The sequence below is a fragment of the Lampetra planeri genome, chromosome 28, assembly GCF_965212315.1.
Source record: "Lampetra planeri chromosome 28, kcLamPlan1.2.h2, whole genome shotgun sequence".
Classification (NCBI taxonomy): domain Eukaryota; kingdom Metazoa; phylum Chordata; class Hyperoartia; order Petromyzontiformes; family Petromyzontidae; genus Lampetra; species Lampetra planeri.
The window spans coordinates 6433437-6452102 of record NC_136134.1 but is presented as its reverse complement, the minus strand read 5'-3'; the positions used below and the strand labels follow the sequence as shown (position 1 = coordinate 6452102).

At 43.4% G+C, this 18666-nt stretch overlaps 1 protein-coding gene across 2 annotated transcripts in view; it reads right to left on the bottom strand.

Moving 5' to 3' along the window:
* The window catches only part of LOC144728371 (ephrin type-B receptor 1-B-like), a 175526-nt gene that overhangs the window by 71828 nt on the left and 85032 nt on the right, over positions 1-18666 (bottom strand). For both annotated transcript variants that reach the window (XM_078607758.1, XM_078607759.1), the window contains exons 4-5: positions 2616-2771; positions 1266-1604 (exon numbers count right to left, since the gene is read on the bottom strand). In XM_078607758.1, the coding sequence (XP_078463884.1) occupies positions 1266-1604; positions 2616-2771 (495 nt within the window). The remainder of the gene's footprint in view (positions 1-1265; positions 1605-2615; positions 2772-18666) is intronic.

Here is an 18666-nt window from a genome sequence, read left to right as displayed (position 1 = left end):
GCAACACCCTGGGCGATCAAATGGTACGACAGACGTGTTTGTAAGTATTTGTAGTTTGGCTGAGGATTTTTGTGAAAAGTTTAGGATTTTTACAACATCTGCACAGCAAAAGCTTGCTTCTGGGCAAATATATATCGTCACCATCATCATCAACGATGATTAATCCACTGCTAGATGATGTCCTCCCAAAAAAAATCTGTCTTGAACTTCTACCATGGAACTTTTCAATATCTAACTGCTCATTCGAAAGCTTCTGCATTCCTAAAACAATCACTTAATATGCAAGAAACGTTTTTGTTGTTGTAAAAAAGTGTTAGTAATGACAGTGATGAAGCAGTTTTAGCTTGTGTTTCTATACCGCAGCCTACGCGGCCCCTTAAATTTCATTTAAAAATCCATGAGGCAACTGGCATCTCCTTATCTCAACAAAGATGCGGTACTTTAACACCTTAACTACAGCTGGCAGAGGGAGGATAGGGAGAGGAAGCTGCATGGAGAGAGAGGAGGAATTATACTAATGCTCTTTCTTTATTGAGGAAATCTTCAGTGTCACAAGACTCCTTTTCACAACAATTTGGAAATCAACCCAATTCGATTAACATGTAGGGAGTAAACCCACAACACCTGAAGAAACCTACAAAGCATGTTCAAGGAAACCCATTGCTATATACGTCCATCCCTTGCACCATCCTCGCAGCCTAAGCCTGCAACACCCGATACTACTACTGCTGTTGCTGCGCTGGTTTGTGCAGCTGTGGGCGCATATCTCGCTGACGTGTGTCGAGCTCTGACACGTGCCGTCTAGCACGTGTCAACGTCCGACGTCCCGTTCTGCATGCCGGAAGCGAAACCGTCGCACGTCGTTCCGAAGCGACACGTGGTAAAACCCGGCCACACGTCGCAGCGCTAAACACCTGGTGTGCTTAGGTGGCCTCCTATCTCGACATCTGTGAACCTACTGGGCATCCAGTTGGTTGAGTTTTTTTTGGTTTCTGTCCTTCTCCCGCACCTCCGATTAGCACGGTTGCCTACGCACTGTGCGAAAGAAGTTCAACATGCATGCGCATGCGTCAAAGAGCTTCAAAACTTATCGGATTCCTCCAATCTCAACAAAGATTCTGATTCAATCACTAACCACGCTCATGCCTGCTTAGCTTCTTAGCTCCAACTGAGGGTGTTTCCGTGGTCGGCAGCGTACGTGCACGGCGTGACATGCGCGCCGCTCGCTCCCTCGCTCGCTATTCACTCGCACGCTCGTTACTCACCGGCCTGGTTGGTGGTGATGTTGACGGCGACCGACTGCGGCGGGTAGGGGCTGCGCTCCGACACGCCGTTCACCGCCTGGATCTCGAACGTGTACGGCGTGTGAGCGAGCAGCCCGCTGATGAAGACGCGCGTCTCCGAGAGGCCCTGCTGCCGAGGCACGAACTCCACGGGCTCCAGGCAGCGGCCGCAGTTGAGGCGCCGCGTGTCCGTGCAGCGGCGGCACACCACGTTGTAGAGGACGTCGTCTCGGCTGCCGAGGTCACGCGGCTGGGCCCAGTCGAGGGTGAGCGACGTCTTGTTCACTACGGCCGTCACGTCCCGCGGAGCGGACGGTGGGCCTGGGATGAGGAGGACGACGCAGGCACGCGGGCAGGAGGCGGGTGCTCGATTGAATTCTAGATTTGAAGCTTTCGTGACTGCAAGGATTGATGCTCTTAGTTTTTTCGGTAAAGTCACGTAGGTAAAAAATGAAATTAAAATTAATAAAATAAAATAATAAAAATCACGACGTTCCGGAGGCAACACAGGTCTCCGTCATCAGGTGGGACCGTCACAGCCAGATTTGCTGTAACGTATTTGCTGTATCAGCAAATCTGGCTGTGACGGTCCCACCTGATGACGGAGACTTGTGTTGCCTCCGAAACGTCGTGATTTTTATAATTTTATTTTATTAATTTTACTTTAATTTTTTACCAACGTGACTTTCCCGAAAAAACTAGGAGTATAAGCTCGATTGAATGTCCGTGTGTATATATATATACGTACGTGTGTTGAATTTATTTTGTAGCATAAGTAGTGAGTGAGTGGGTGCGTGAGTGGGTGCGTGCATGTATGTGTGTTCAACTTTTTTCGCACCGTATGTAGCCGACCGTGCTAATTGACCGTTGCAATATCAATGGCAAGAGTGGAGGCCAAACGCGCTGCTCAATGTCTAGGGAAGTGATTTCTTGAGTTTAGTTAAAACGAATTGATGGAAATAAACCGGACTCGTAATCGGAGAGTTGCGCGTTTTAAAACGCCGGTCAGTAAGCATGCGATAAAGTGCGTCGTCGATTCATCACTAGCTGCAACGTCGATTAATTATTAGGTAAGCTTGGCAATTACTTATTCTCACACACCACTGCTAGCTTTATACTTTTACCATGTTTGAAAAACTCCCCCCACCATCCCCTCCACTACGAAACGACAGCAGAATGCATGTGAAACACAGCGCCAATACAATAACCTTGCGTTCTGAAGTCGGTACAAACTCCGAACGTACTGGTGAATCGACTGGATTGAGGACCCCCCTGCACCCCCCCTCACCCCCCCTCGTTGTGCCAGCCCTGCCACCGCTGGGTGCCTCTTACTCGTGCAGGGTGTCTCCGCGGGGTCCTTGTCTGCCCGGTAGTACCCGTTGCGGCAAACACAGCTCATGGACGCCTCTCCCGGCGTGCGGCTGTTGGCCGGGCATGCCAGGCAGGACCCCAGTCCGGTGCTCGCCTTGAAAGTACCCGAAGGGCACGCTGCAGAGACACGAAGGGAGAATGGTACAATTATAAACGACGGTTCCGAACACGAGCAGGTGATTTAGCAACCGTATTGGTCAATGTTTGCTGCGCGTCTCCATGCTCTTCAGGCAGATGTAACAATTCGGGTATTTTTTTTCTTCTCAAGCATCTGGGCTTTAATCGTTACAATATACAGCTGCTTGCCAGCGCTTTAGTTAACATTTTGATAAGCACAAGTTGCAAGACAGCGTAGGTTGGCACACAGACACATATGCACGCGCGTCAAGACTGTTCTTCTCACACGTAAGTTGTATACCCCGCGGGGTGATCTTGTAGATTCATGGCTTTAAGGTCGTGATGCCCCATTTGGGGATGGCAGTGTGGCCTTGGCATCATGCCCAGCCACCTTTGTCTCCCAGGTGCTGATGCTAACTCATTACACACTACATTCTCATTACAAACTGAGGCACTTTATGGGGGCCCCAAACTAAGTTCAAATGCTGACTGCACCTGATGATTTATGTGCCAAGGAGTGAATGAAGCCTTGGCTACTTGGACTGCGGAGTGGAGTCGTGGCATAGTTGTTAGCACAACGGGTCCAGTGATTTTAATGACATCTGCCTCAGCCTTGGAGCCTCCATTCCCTTCAGCAACCCACCCTGCCCTACACAATGTGAAGTCTTTTTTAAATGGACCCCAATAACCTGCAGAGGCAGTTATCCAACAGTGGACTGACAAAATGGCGATGAATACAGGTCTACCCCGATATACGTTGCTTCAATTTACGATGATCCCTTATTATGTTCGTCATGAAATTAGTGCGTTTTTTTTCAGTTAATGTCTGCTTTGTTTCGATATTCTGTTGTTTTTCTCAATGAAAAACATTTTCAGCGAACAAAAATAATACAAATATCAATCGTAAACGGCCTCACGTTGTCGTTTGTCCGTGAGCGCTTTTTATATTGTTCCAGGGCGTTCTCCTTGGCGGCCACCATTCACAGCCTCAACACTCATTTACAGGCCAGGCCGCTTAGTTCAAAATACGGTTCGCTCTCGATCAATCCCATCGATCTTAATTTTACGTGCCAATATCGCCCTCAATAAAGTAGGCATCGGTGCCACATTACAGCGGAACGTGGGGGGGGGGGTCAGAACAGCAACAGGAATGGAAAAAAAGTAACCTGTCAACGCCCTCAGTGGCTAAGACCGACGGAGCAAAAGTAAATTGCAACCGCGCTTAAAATAAAAGTGCAAATAAATCTCTACCGCGCTTTGGACTGTTCTGCATGTACTCCTTTGGACTGTCCTGTCTGTACTGCACAAGAGGAGGGCGGCAAATGCTCCAACTGCCTCTCCCTCCCAGTCACCCCTCCACTCCTCAACACCTATGGTTCGTAAATGAGTGTACAGTTTTTATTTTCTTTTAATTATCCACCGAGTTATTATGATCCACATTTCCGCATGAACATATCTCGGTTGTCGTGAGGTTTTTCTTGCAGATATTTTTTTGTTACTCTTAGAAACGCATTATAGAGGCGTTATATAATGGCACCTCATGGGAAGATTCGGTTACGATGTGCGATTTCTCACCGTAAGTTCATGTTTTCAAGAAAAAAAAACTCAAACGTGCATCAAGGTATGCCCAAAGTGTGCGATCAACTGTCATATCACTACCGAAGACAAAGATCCCCCATATAGCCTCAGCAGACTGTTGGGGCAAGTGCTGTTAGCAAGCACCAATGAAGGCCGGCATGGCACACGAGGTGGTGGGTGGCCAGAACCACGCCCGGCCACCTTTTTCTCCCCAGTGGCGATGTTTACACATCACACCAGGTACTCATTTGAGGCTGAGTCGACCCTAGGGGAGGCCCCGGACCGATTTGAATAATCGTCACTGGTGTTGGCCGTGAGCGGGAATCGAACTCGGGTCACTGGGTTCATAGTGCAGACTAGCGCGCTAACCGTTGTGCCACCACTCCCCACAATCACTACCAACCACACAGTCACACGTAACCTATTTGCATCAGAGATGAGGGTAGCACTCAAGCTGCACATTTCACCCGTGCTTTCACATCAGTCAAAATAATAAGTATTGAATATTCGCTGCATGTATAATGGAAATGTTTAATTTTATTCAGCACTGACATTAATGATGCTTCATTACTTTTCCAAATGTTTAAACCTTACTAATAGTAGTATTTTTTTTTACATATTAAAGCCTTTATGAAAATTTCATATTTATGTAGTAGCTAAAATAATACGTTTCATATTTTATTCAGGGAATTAACCACAATGCAGCACATTTCCCACATTAACAAACGAAACGTTCAATGTCGTTCGTTTCCCATCACACTTAATTTAACTTTCCCCACTTTTATTTCAAACATGGATGCATAAATGAGCACTTTTCATTAATTGGACATCCAAAAATGCACTGTGCCTTTCCGATGAAAGGGCCATATTTGCAAGAGCGTTCACATTTCAATCACGCTAAAGCACAATACGAACATATACTTTGCACCTGGTAAGCCTTGCAGAGTGACCGAATGAAAGCCATTGAAAGATTGAGTGGCTGGACAAAAAATATATAGTTATAATGTTATTTCATTTCCTCCCGGTGCTCAATTCCTGGAACCATGAGCACATTAATTATTTTACCAAATCCCCAGACAATGCATCAATATTTATAAGAAGTGTGCTGCTCTAGTGCTGTTCTAAATTAATATTGATTTGCACTCTATAACCTTCATATAATAACACACCACAGCAGACTCAACATGTAATCTAGACTTATCTTAAAATACATCTTTTTTTTCTCTCTCCAAAAAAGCCAAATTAAGGAAAAACATTATTTCAAACGTTGGTGAACAGTGCTGGAAACATACATTCTGATTACATTTTGTGGTGCAGTTACATATATGAAATTAAATTCACCGGATAATACAAGTGTATGCATGAGTGTGTATGTGTGACGAAGTGAATCTTTCTGAAAATCAATGTGGAAACTAAAGCCATACATGTACACACGTGCATTGTCAATAAATAACTGCCTGAGCACATGCTATATCAGTAGGCATGGTGCCATTAAGCATCTTTAACGTGAACCATCCCATTTGTAATGCTATGTAACAAAAGCTAGACTCACCACCAGCACAGCAGAAACAAAGAATTGCATTCTAAAAAATATATATATATTAAAATACTAAAACATAAAGTCACGTAAAAAGATATCCATACATCCTTTAAAAAGCTGTTGTTCCAGAGAAACAGCACACTCGTGGGTAGTATGGCCATCACCAAGCCCAACCACCTTTATCTTCCCAGTGCTAACGTTCTCAGGCTGCACGAGGTACATACCACAAAGATCTAGGACCTGGAATTGCTGAAAAACTGGGTTTGAATCCAGGTTTCAGCTGCCCAGCCATGATAAAATGGGAGCTTCGCAAGTGATGGTACCAGCCCGCTCTGCAAGTAATTCACAAAAAAACCCATTCTATTAAGATTGATATTTAAATTAATCGGGCTAAATTACAGTTATCATAATTTTAAAATGTTGGGGCCAATGCCATGCGACAAACATTTATCTCTGTATTCTATTGCGTGGGAAAGTATGACCTTCGTTTCGAAATGAAAAAGGTTACTTGAAGAGATCTCAGAAAATGGGCTGTTAAAATCTGCTTCCTTTGGTCATTCCCTTACACGCGGGGCTGCGGCAGTCTAGAAAACTGGATTTAATACACAATCGCCGAATGGACGAAAACATTATCACCAAGTCTCATGACATGATACCGATACCATGATTGGAATAAAATTAAGAAAAAGACAAAATATGTGCGTTTTCTTACTGTCATAGTTGAAGTGGAATCATAGGCTCAATGGGCTTTTAACGTCTGGAGAGACACCCCCTCATGCTCACACGTTCCTCGGCAGGATAGCGATAGTTAGCGTGGGCCACCTGTAAAGCCATTTGCAGCGCGTTGGACAATCACGCCCCGGCTTTCACGCGGCTCTCCCCACTGAATTGACCCTCTCGCACGTCACCAGGGTCGCAGATCTCTCTCTCTCTCTCGCTCTCCACCGATCGATCGCCAATCAAGCAGCCACTTAGTCTGGTATTACCCTGTTCACGGGCCAAAGGTCTCTTGGCGAATTTTAAGCAGGCTCGTGTCGATGGGAAACGCTGGGTTCTCACGTGGAGAATCGCCTTTTGCCATCAATTGTATTCTCAATAGTGCCAGGCACAATTTAAGGAAGCCCTTGACTTTACCCAAACAAGGACTCAGCCGTACTTCTTACCAAGCCTCTCATTATTGAGTGAATTGGAAGGGGGGCGGGGGGGGCAAGGGAAGAGATTGATCTGGAGATTTATTATGTGCCTTAAGGAATTTTATTGTTGAACATGCCCATGTTGAAAAGATGAATGTTGATTAGATATTTACGATGATTACTATTATCTGGCACGGATGATAATAACATGATGGAACTGATAGTAGCAATGCAATTATTTCCATGCACTTTCAAGATACCCTGATGGGTGTACATGTTGTATGTGTGTACGCATATATACGTGTGTGTGTGTGTGTATCCACGTTTTCAGCTGTGTGGGTTAGAAAAATATTGTTACATCAGCGATAACCCCGAGCAAGTACGTTGCGAGCAGAATAAACATGTTTGTACTGCGGACATATTTTCTTTGCGAAAAGAAAGAAGAAGAAAAATAAAAAAAAATGCAGCATAGAACAATCTGTCAGTATGCTTTCAGAAAGGGGATGTGAAAAGGCAGCTCCTGACAGCCTGGATGTTGGAATGCATCACTCTCAAATTTACTGTATGCTATTAATAGTAGGCACAACCTTGCAGACACTAATCAGCTGTTTGCATGTTGGACATAACAAGGCTGCGGCAGAGACATTGTAATCCAATACCTGTGGGCCCAAGGCCCAGACTAGACATAACAGCGCCTAACTTATTTGCACTGATCCCATTTACTTTACATCGAAGCACACCGCTGAAATGTACATTCCCGTGTCCTCCCTAACCTGAAATCACAATTAATCAGGCGGACTATTAACTCGCATGTCAATCGCTCGCTACACCTCCGTGACAATCAGGGCCTCTTATATTTGTCGCAGTGACATTGACTTGCAGACGGTCTCGTGTGTTCACCAACCGTTGACACATGCTGCGGCGGGAGCTTCTGGCAAAGCCACACGCATAGCATAATGGCCAGGTGTAGGAGCCCATATGGGCATATCTGACATACCCCAAACGCAAAACAAACAAAGCCAAGGTATTGCACAGCAGCCCTGGCCGCGAGGCAGTCCCATTTTTAAGCCACACCTTGAACAAAGAGCACGAAGGCACCGTGCGCTGGTGGGAGAGCGCACGGGCAGCAACGTCAACAGGGAACCAATCTCCTTTTAGTTGGCCCTCTGGTGCGCCGGAAGAACTGCTCGGAGAAATGTGGCTCAGGGCGAACGGTCTGATCCGATTCATCGCCCGCTCTTGCCTGTGTTTATCCTCGCAACCCCTTGCTCCCCTGTCCGTTGCCAATCGACTCACTCACACGCGCCCATTCCGTTCAGTGCCCCTGCACCCCCCCTCCCCACACACACAACTATCACACTCTCTCCCCACATCATAAGAATTCGTGAGGTGAGGATGATCCGTTTAAAGCTGAGCCTTTACTGGGAGGCCAACCACGCAAACATAATAATAATAAATATATATGAAAGCCTATTCCAATGGGCAGCACAAAGAAACCATTTTGTGCTTTTTGATGTGCCTTGCACGCACCACTGTGAGAAAGCCCTGCTTCCAGTTTTCGTCACGCTTGATTTTTTTCACTCTTCGGTCCAAATTAAAGGCCCTTTTGCAAAGTCACCAAATGAATGGCGTTGTGAATGGCAAACATAGCTCACCTTTTTTCCCCTCTTTGCAACAAAGGGTTTAAAAAAAAATGGTAAGCGTATAACTCACCTACTTTCGTACCTCCGATGAAGGACTTACAGACTCTATACAGGTATATATAGGCACACAAACATAGATTAGAACATGTATTATGCTGGAAATCTGCCAAAATGTATGGAATGTGAACGTAATTTTGTAGCTGTATGTTTGAGATTTTTCGTGCACTTCACAGCTTTTATCATATTTTATTTATCCCCCCCCCACACTAAAATAAATAAATATCACAATTCATAAAAATATATATATAAACTACCCCACTGGAAGCGAGTGCCCTTTTCTAGCATGCCTGTCAGCATTTATGAGGCTCAATCACGCTAACATAATTTCCACTGCAATAATTTCTGCAACAAACCGATGCGTATCGCCTTTGTAAATTATTTAACAGTAGCCAAAATTATTTCAAAAAACACTTGCGGAAATTGCGGCGGGGGACGTAAAAAAGGACACAGCGCTGGATCATTTAACGGATGTATCGTGCAATTGACGGCAGGGCAGGACATAAATTGCCACAGCCTACCCATAGATTGAAATGTAATAAAGGATCTGCTCTGGAATCGTTAGCAAAAAAAATTTGATTAACCCATTTCAGAAATTCAATTGGTGGGCACTGCTAATAGCACAGGCCACCATTCCGGTTACAATTCCAGTGGTTCAATGAATGTGCTCAATCTACAGAGCAACACAGGGGAACGGGCATTGATCCCAGATGCAGTCTGCTCACACGCGCGTTCGGGTACAGCTGCTTCTGAGAAAGGAGCTCTCGGGGCCCAAGGTGCTGATCAATCACAGGCCCGACGGGCCACAAAGGGGTTAATTTAGCGCCCCAATAATGCCTGCTGGTCGCGGGGCCAAAAAAATCAATCAGCCGAGCTGGCTCAAACTGGCAAAAGGTGCCACATTCATCAGGCTTCTCTTGCCAGGCGCACAAAAGTCCTGGTCTGAGCCACAGTGATTAGGTTGAATATGGCCTCTGTAGTCCTGGCCATTGTACACATTCAAATGATGCTTTACAGATGAGGCACTGCACTAAGTGGTAGTTTTCTCTTTGAACCCGCCACCCTCAAAAGGCATATCAGAGGCGTACGTACGTACATGAAATAGAAGCATCCGTCCATTTACATATTAGCCGTGCTTATTCATTTAAAATAAATGCAGCCCTCTGTAAAGCCACTGTTGAATGAAGGCCTCCCCTCGTCATGTCCATAGTATTCTGTTGTTTTGTTCGAGTTTACGTCCAATTGTCTAATGCGTCTGCCTCTGTAATGTTCTGCCATTTCTGACCCTATCGTGGGCTGGTCACTTGTGAAAAATCGCTTCATAGTTCATCGGGCTGTCTATATGTTGGTCATGGGCATGGAGGGTTGTTTGACCACACTTTGCCAGCCTGGTCAGTAGGGGTTGGTGAGTAGTGGGCCCAGGATCAGTTTCAATATCACTTACTACTGATGTTAACCGTGGCCGAGAATCAAACTTGGGTCACAGGATTAAATAACCAATGTGCCACTACTCTTCCACGTATTTATTAATCATTTCGTTGTATGTCTGGAATAAGAGCAAATGGAAAATAAACACTACTGTGAATTTCTGACAAATGCATGAAACAATGTATAGATGTTATGGAAAGACAAGTTATGGGTCACATTAGCACTTGTTATATGTCACCGAAACATAGTAAATGGTAGCCAGAGCACCCAGTTATTGTATACATTTCCTCTATGTACCATAATAGACCTACAGCTAAGTAAAACATGAGTTTGGGTCCAAAAGAGACGTATTCATGTTATGTATGTGACAAACACCTTAGGAATAACTAGAAAACAATATGTATTTATTTATATTCGCTTTATTACAGCACTTTATTTTATTTGTTTTGCTTTTGCCATGTTGGTAACCCCAATTGCCTGGTTAAACAAAATAAACGTGTAACTTGACCACTCAGTTATTGATGCTGTAGGTTACACAAGTGGCATTTTATACTTTTTGCTCTGCCATGTGCGAAAAGGGAGCGGTGGCGCAGCAGTTAGCAGACTGCACTATGAACTTTGTCTATTGAATTTGATTCCCAGCTGTGGTTAATACAAGTGAAAAAATAATAGAGGAACTAGGACTAGGCCTCCCCTTTGCCGCCCTGCGCTGATTATTGTGATGAAGTTTAGTCAAACAACTCCCGATGGCCAACATGGCATGGGGAGACATTCTTGCAGTGAATTGACAAAGAGTTATCAATGATTCTAGATTTGAAGCTTTCGTGACTGCAATGATTCATATTCTTAGTTTTTTTCGGTAAAGTCACGTAGGTTAAAACATTAATGTTTTACCTACGTAGGTAAAAAACCTAAGAATATAGTTATCAATGATTTAATGTATTATTGTAAGCCGATAATACAATCTGCTGGTGAATTACTAAGCATACGATACTCTAATAAGTCAGTTAATGCACTCTGAAATTCAGAAACATCCCATACAGTGTAATTATAAGAAATCAAATTGAAATTCAGGATTATGTGCCTTCAACAGAGTATTGAGTTTCAAACCAGCAGACTGCTCGACCTCAATATCTGTCGAAACTTATATTGCTAATGCAGCTAAAGTTGCTTATAAATTATCATATACACAATAACACAATGCCCGTTATAATACAATTAACGCCCATAAACATTATGGAATCAAATGTATGGTTGTTAATTTCCACGACTTGTTAATTTCCATATATATGTGGATGCAATTAAATGAACATAAAAAATTATATGCAGTACGACAACAACAAAATTCTAAATGTTAAGAGCATACTTATTTGTGGTAGGCCCACCAACGGCTTGGGTGCAGATCATTTAAAAATATTGTGTGCACGGTCAAATTGATTTTACATTACGTTATGGAAGATCGGCCTGGTAAAAATTGAGTAGTACAGTGGGTTTTCCAAAAACGTTGAAATCACTTACAACGTATTTTAAGGACTGTGAGCAAAAAAGATGCATTTTTACAGTGTTCAGCATTGAATTTCTGGCTTCGGTTCAACCGAACAGTTTTTTTTGTGTTTCCCTCTTGCTCTGTAGTTTTTCATCTGGATCTGTTCAGGCAAGCTATTTTTTTCCTCCACCTCTCCACCCCCTCGCCTTTGCTGTGAAGCCCAGTGTACAAGAAGCATCTGGATATTTTGCCTAACAACAGACGGCTTTGTTGACCCCTCTGGTTCTCTCTCCCATTTGCCGATACATTTTACGCAAACATTTTTTTTTTCCCAGCGTGTTCACCAAAACGATAGGGTGAGCGCTGGCATTTGGGGGGGAACGCGCTCCCGGTTTTGACGCAGCGCTGTCGCAAGCCATCGCATTTGCCGTCGCAGGTAATTCTCATCGCTCGCGGAAGATTTCCGAGGTCTCCTGTTTTATAATATCTCCGAAGCGTATATACACATCGCTTCGGCCCGTCTCAATGACTGTCAGTGAAAGAATCCCCTTGCCTGCTCACGCAGATCCTGAAGCTCTCTTTCCTACATCGTGTACCGCGTGCGGACACGCAAAATACGTCCACGAATCGATGCCGGCTTGTCCGCACGTGCCATACATCCGTCACGAGGCCCCGTCCGCATTTTGGCTAAATGCAGAACAGAAGAGCGAGCTCATTCGATGTCTCTATGTTTCGTTGGTATTTGAATCACCGATGTACACGCGTTCTGCAAAGTGCATTTCGGATGCCTGTCTATGTTAAATTCATTTCCATCTCTAATCGCACACATACACACATGCAGGCACATCTTTTTTTGTTATGTATACGATACACTGCATCAAATTCCATGCTTGTCCTTGCAAAAATTAGGACGGTATTTGTTTTCATCTCAGGGGTCATACTCGGTTTGATTTATTAGTTTTTGCAAAGTTTGGCTATCTATAATAGAGGGTAAGCCAAACATGTGTTTTATTCGTGGGGTATGTAAGCCATCAACCATTAACAGTATTAATACAGTACTTCCTGTTTATCATCCAAACCTTGACTGTGGTTCTGTTCCATATCAATACATCTGCATAATGGCTGATACTTGCCAACGCTAGTTCTTATATAAAACAAAATTGTGCAATATGAATGCATCAACGCATATGATATCTATTTAATATTCAGCATTGCCAGCGAAAGAGCAGTGGTAAGCAAATGGCACTACAATCAAGTTTTGATTGCTGGCCATGTATATCATCAGTTGTGTGCTCATATCTCAAACTGGCCTAAACCTCCCCTAGTATTTGGTAATGAATTATAAAAAATGTTTTTACTACAAGCGAGACCAAGGGAAATGCAGGGCAAGTGCCATTCTTTGACACACGGCGATGCATGGCTATCTGTGAGAGTTCCCAATGGAACCGCCATCGTCTCAATGATATATCTGTGAGATCAACATTCGAATAAAATCAGGGGATAGGATGGAACAAAAAAGACAACTGTGCTGTGACTTGTACCAAAATGGCAAATAACTGACTCACGTGAACAGTTGTCACAGTGATGTCCTCCTGCTCACAAGTGCAACGAGGTGGTGCTCTTCTACAATTTACAGTGGTGGAAATACCACATTCCTATGGCAGGGTTGAGTCTATCCATAGGACAGCAACTGTTAACAGTTGGTCTTGTGTAAATTACAATGTAAGGCTCCTGGTAACAGCTAACTCGCTGGGCTAATCCACGCCATTAGTGTGATGTTGGTGGCATCTTTGGTTTCCTAGTTGAAATCCAGCCCGACGGGTATGATTAAAACAAGTCTCCTCTGCTGGCTGTTAGATCGCATGTGCTGCGAGTGTGACTGGCTCAGCGCAGTCGCCCATGGACATCAGTCCAGGCTACGAAGAATGAGAACTGCCCTAAATTTGTGTCTCTTGACACTTGACGTGACATTCTCAAATGTGACAGATGTCTGCAGTGGTGAGAAAAAAAAAAATTGGCTCGCTAGTCGCTTTGGGCATTTTCCCATTGGACAGCCACGCACATTGTGCGTTTGAACACAGTAAAATGGATATTATTAAAACATGAAATTGCCACAACAATATTTTAATTCAAAGTCAAGAAGGTGCTCAAGTGAGCACCGAGAAGTCGTTTTCAAGTAGGCTCCTGCTATTGATGTTTGGCTCGAAACTATTCACGCAGATGAAGTCGGCAACCTACTTGCTGCGCTGCCTCCGACAGCAAACTCGTTGCCCCCGCAAGTGACCGTCTGCTGTACATAAAATCATTGCTATCCACTAACACTACCTCCAAATCACGCTCATTAATAATGCATACACCTGTTTAAATTATTGGATCCAAGAGTCATCAATAATCCAATTGCCTTGCATTGCATGGTGGCGATTCCTGTAGCCCTGGCAAACGGCGACAGAAGAAAGCGCCAATGCAATGACTTTATGAGTCCAATTACATACTTATCACATCAAAGTGTAAAGGTAAAAGTGCCCAACAAAAGGAACACCGATTCTTTTGTTGGCACGGCATGCGGTATTTAATTGGACTAATGATGGCAGAAATGCCAAGGGAGGTTGCTGTAGTTTACGTAAATGGCAGCACATTGATGTTCAAACATTTTCACAATGAAAAATAATACTGCCTTTTCCCTTCATGCCTTCCATATATGAGTATAATGCAGAGAGGCTCAGTAACAATGCTTTAATCATTACACCAACTATAAAATATACTTATTACACCGAGGGATTAGACAAAGATTTTCTACCAACTTTTAAGCTTACCAGATGATGAAATAAAACCCTCCCAAAACATATGGATTTAATGTAAAAGGTTTTGTTGCTCTATACTTCACCATATTTTGTGAATGTCAAATTAAATGTGGCAACCAGCAGTTATTGTAACGTTTCTGGCCCCAGTGGGTGGCTAATTGATGGTCTGCACGTGCGGAGAGAGGAAACGTAAGGGACACGCGGCACAGACGACAAGACATTTACAAAATATAGGGGCTTGAAACTGAACTGGCAAGATGAAGGAAAAAGCCATCAATATGTAATATCCATTGGCTTATTGCTGAGGACATGATTCTTATTTACGAGAGGCGGTTAAAAGGTTTTAATATCTGGACACTAAAAATATTGCTGCGCCAACTGAAGGCCAAAACCAAATGTTGATGCTTGAATTGTTAGTTATTACAGATGTGGTCAATTCCAAGGCTGCATATTCTTAATGCTCCGTTTTCAAAAGCATGAATGCACTTCACTTGTGATGGAATTTGTTTTCATGTTCATGTGGTGATAATGATTTTTTTTTATTTACAAAACCTGCAGATTTGTGCTCAATTGTTGAGTTGAGAAGACAAAGTAAGGGTAAAAGGTAAAGGTGCACCCCTGCAATTACATGCTCATGCCACTGCTGATGGGAGGACTTCCACACAAGGGAGCTCGAAAGAGGGTGTTTGGCCTAATCTTTCACACTGACCATACATATTGGAAGAGGTGGGAGAACCGATCAAATGTGTAATACTCATTTTATACCGCCTGTTCGATTGACAGAGGCGGGCGGGAATGTAAAAAAACTAAACTTGCCCCTTGTTTTAACTACCATGCGAGGGCCATCGTATACATCTGCCTACATCTGGATCGCAAATCCAGTATTGATATATTTTGAATCACGGTTGTTGTGAAAAGGTTGAGGCCAAGTTGACGACACACGGCTTCATAAGATGGGACAAACGGTTCACCTTGAGCTTAACAATTCATTCTCGGCATTTCATTCATTTATTTTTTCGGCCACGTGGCAATCACGACCGAATAAAGGCCAACAGTGGTACCAAGGCAGAAAGGAGAAACCTTCATTCAAAAAGAAACCAACATAAAAGCGCCATCGACGATGCTGTGCCTTGCATTCGATCTGCAGTCCACCCATGAAATCAATTTGTTGACCACTCCGATGTTGCCACGTGTCAAGGTAAAGTATGAGGAAGGTGGCCAGTTGGCTCAAGAGGCCATTGCTAATGCCTCTGTTGGAGAGAAAAAAACGGTGGGAAACACCAATGAGATCCTGGGTTCATGTCCCAGGTGCTCACCATAAATAAAACCAGGCTTTCATCTGCAGAGTTTGATGGTCTCAGCCCGGTCCCAATTGACTGCATATAAATATACAATATTGATTCTCATAAAAATACAATATTGAAATGAATTTAACACAGCTTCTTCAAGTGATCAGCTAAAGCCCCAAGGGCTCGTTTGATAATAAAAAATTACCAAGTGAATCGGTCTCATTTACACATTTTTGTATTCAACCCAAAAAGGTGGTATGATAGGCCCTTGAAGTCTCTCAGGAAAAGGGATATCAGTTCCAAGTCAGTTTCCCACCTCAAGTATGGCTTAGCTGTCAGACAGATTTTTAATAATTAACTTTTACTTTTCACGGTAGGGGGTGATGATCACTTTGTATATTCTAATGGGGTAATTTGCGAATGGAGCAATTTTCAGGTAATTTTTCAATTGTGACAAATGTGGACATTGACACGGGCACACAATGGCCTACTCTTGCGAATGACAACGGATATTTAACGTCTGGCGTGTATTTTTTTTACTGTTAACAACACCCGCAGTATTAATCAGTCTGCCTGCTGGAGTTGAACCGTGAACCTCTGCAACAAGTGGCACTGCCGCTAGGCAAACACCACCTTGACTACAGAGACAATGGAAATGTGATTGTAAAAAAACTACAATTGCAATAAGCGAAATCTATCAATATAACAAGTCGAGAACTTTAATATAATGATACGTACAAATTGCATGTAAAATTGTTTAACTCGCGCAAGCAAGCTCCGAGGATATAAAACTACAACAATCCGAGATATAAGTCAAACAGATCCACACTCACAATTTTGTTCATCCTTCATCTGCGTTGTTTAGCCTTTTTTATTCCCAGCTTAGACTGAGAGCGAGCTGAAGCCAAGCATCTTGCTTGTGCATTTGCATGCACTGTGAAAAGTAAGCGAGTGCCAGTGAACTAAAGTAATCAATCCACAGAACTGTCAGTGTCCACAGAGGCATCGTACATACAAGCCTACCCCTCTGGAATTCTGAAGGGTTACCTGCATTGGGACCTGGCTTGAACACTGCTCGGTAACGGGTCAGCCCGTCACTGACAACATGATGCAAAAATAAAGGGGGCTTTGACGCTCCCATAATAGGCGCAGATGCGGTCTCCTACAAATGCCATGACGCACACACACACACGCGCGCACACACACGCCCACACACACACACACGCGCACAATGCGAATATAAACCGCAAGAGGAGTATCTAGTTCGACAGTAGTATTCTTTCATTTTGACTGCACCAGGTATCCATAAACCGATACAATGTAGGCATAGGGCTGATTTTGTATCGTCTACATTTTTGAGTGGACCATGTCCTCCAAGATTTTTTATAAGAACGTCAATCTCTTGTATAAATGTTGAACTGTGCCTTTAGCTGGGCAAAAACACTGCATTTAAATTATTTGCTTTCACAGGCCACACATTTACATGTACAAATATTTGTTTTTGCAAGGACAGTTACGATAAATCTCAAGACACCAGTGCAGGAGATGAGAGGTTGAGATGTGAGGCAAATAATTTATTATTAACATTACAGGCTTCCAACTCGGGGTGACCCGCCAAACATCTTCAGTTGAATCGATCAACCACGCGGCGCTTCATTTTCACATTTTCCCCCTGTCCGCAAGAAAGAATGCCGAGGCGCTTCCAGCATCGTTCGAGCGTCAGCAGCAAATGCAGCAAAAGCCTCGTGTTTCACAGACGGAATCGTGAAATTGGCAGAGCGGGAGGCAGACGCGTGCCCCGGAAAAAGGGATGAGCGTTAATCACCGCGGGCACACAAGGGCTCTCTCCCTATGACGATCGGCAGGCTTTTTTTTTTGACGCTGGAGTGATTTAGTCATCGCATCCAGAGCACTGGGTGAGAATACCCCACGGAATTCGTTTGAGCGAAAGCGGAATATTAAATCGACGTCATGGACAGCTTTTGACACCCTCTCCCTCTCTCCCACACCGAGATGTGTGCAAATAGTCAGCCACGACCTTCCCTTGACTTTGATTTCCCCAATGGCGCGATAAAATATGCACCAAAACGGAGAAGAGAACACCTTTCCATTGTGTATACAGCAATCGTACACTTAGCTCGTGCAAGGCTATACAGACCACGTTTGTTAATACAGATTCATACTGGGAATTGCTAGTTTTTCATTTTTGTTGATTGACAGGTTGGAGCAATAGTACTGAGATGTACATTAATACATTTTCACCACAGGGCATAGAAGCCAACACATTTGCCACTGTACAATAATGTGACCAGAATTTAGTGCCGAGATATTGTGGATTCAATTATAGGGCTCAGTTATATAGATTGCATCCGCTATTTTTTATTTCTAAACCATATTTTTCTTTTTCAACTTTAAACATATGAATTATGCTAATGCTTAGAGATTGGGGTGGGGAATGGATGGGAATAAAACTGTACTTTATTTTTGGCTGGCAACTGCCACCAAATTAATGCAAATTGTTAATTAGCACCTCGTATTCAAACTGGTGTCACGTCATGTGCAGAACTGTATGCAGGTGAAAGTTACATGAGGATAATCTGCTGCCAAAGAAAGTATAAATTTTAATGAGTCTTCATATAGATTGTCTTACCTTTTGACAACAGATATTTAAAGTGAAAATAAAATGCCTCGAAAAAGAAAAATACGCCACAAAAAGCTACGAACATTTTAAAAGTACTTTTGCTTTAGGATGTGCAGATAATGGTCTGAAAAAAATATCCCCTCCATAAACTGGAATATCAAATAGTCGCAGCTGTTAAAATGCAATTAAGTGACTATAAAAATGTGTTTTTATTCCGGTGGCTGATGCCTTTGCTGATTACGGATGAATAATGCAAGGAGACAAATCATAACAAGACCATTCCAACCAGTGATGAATGT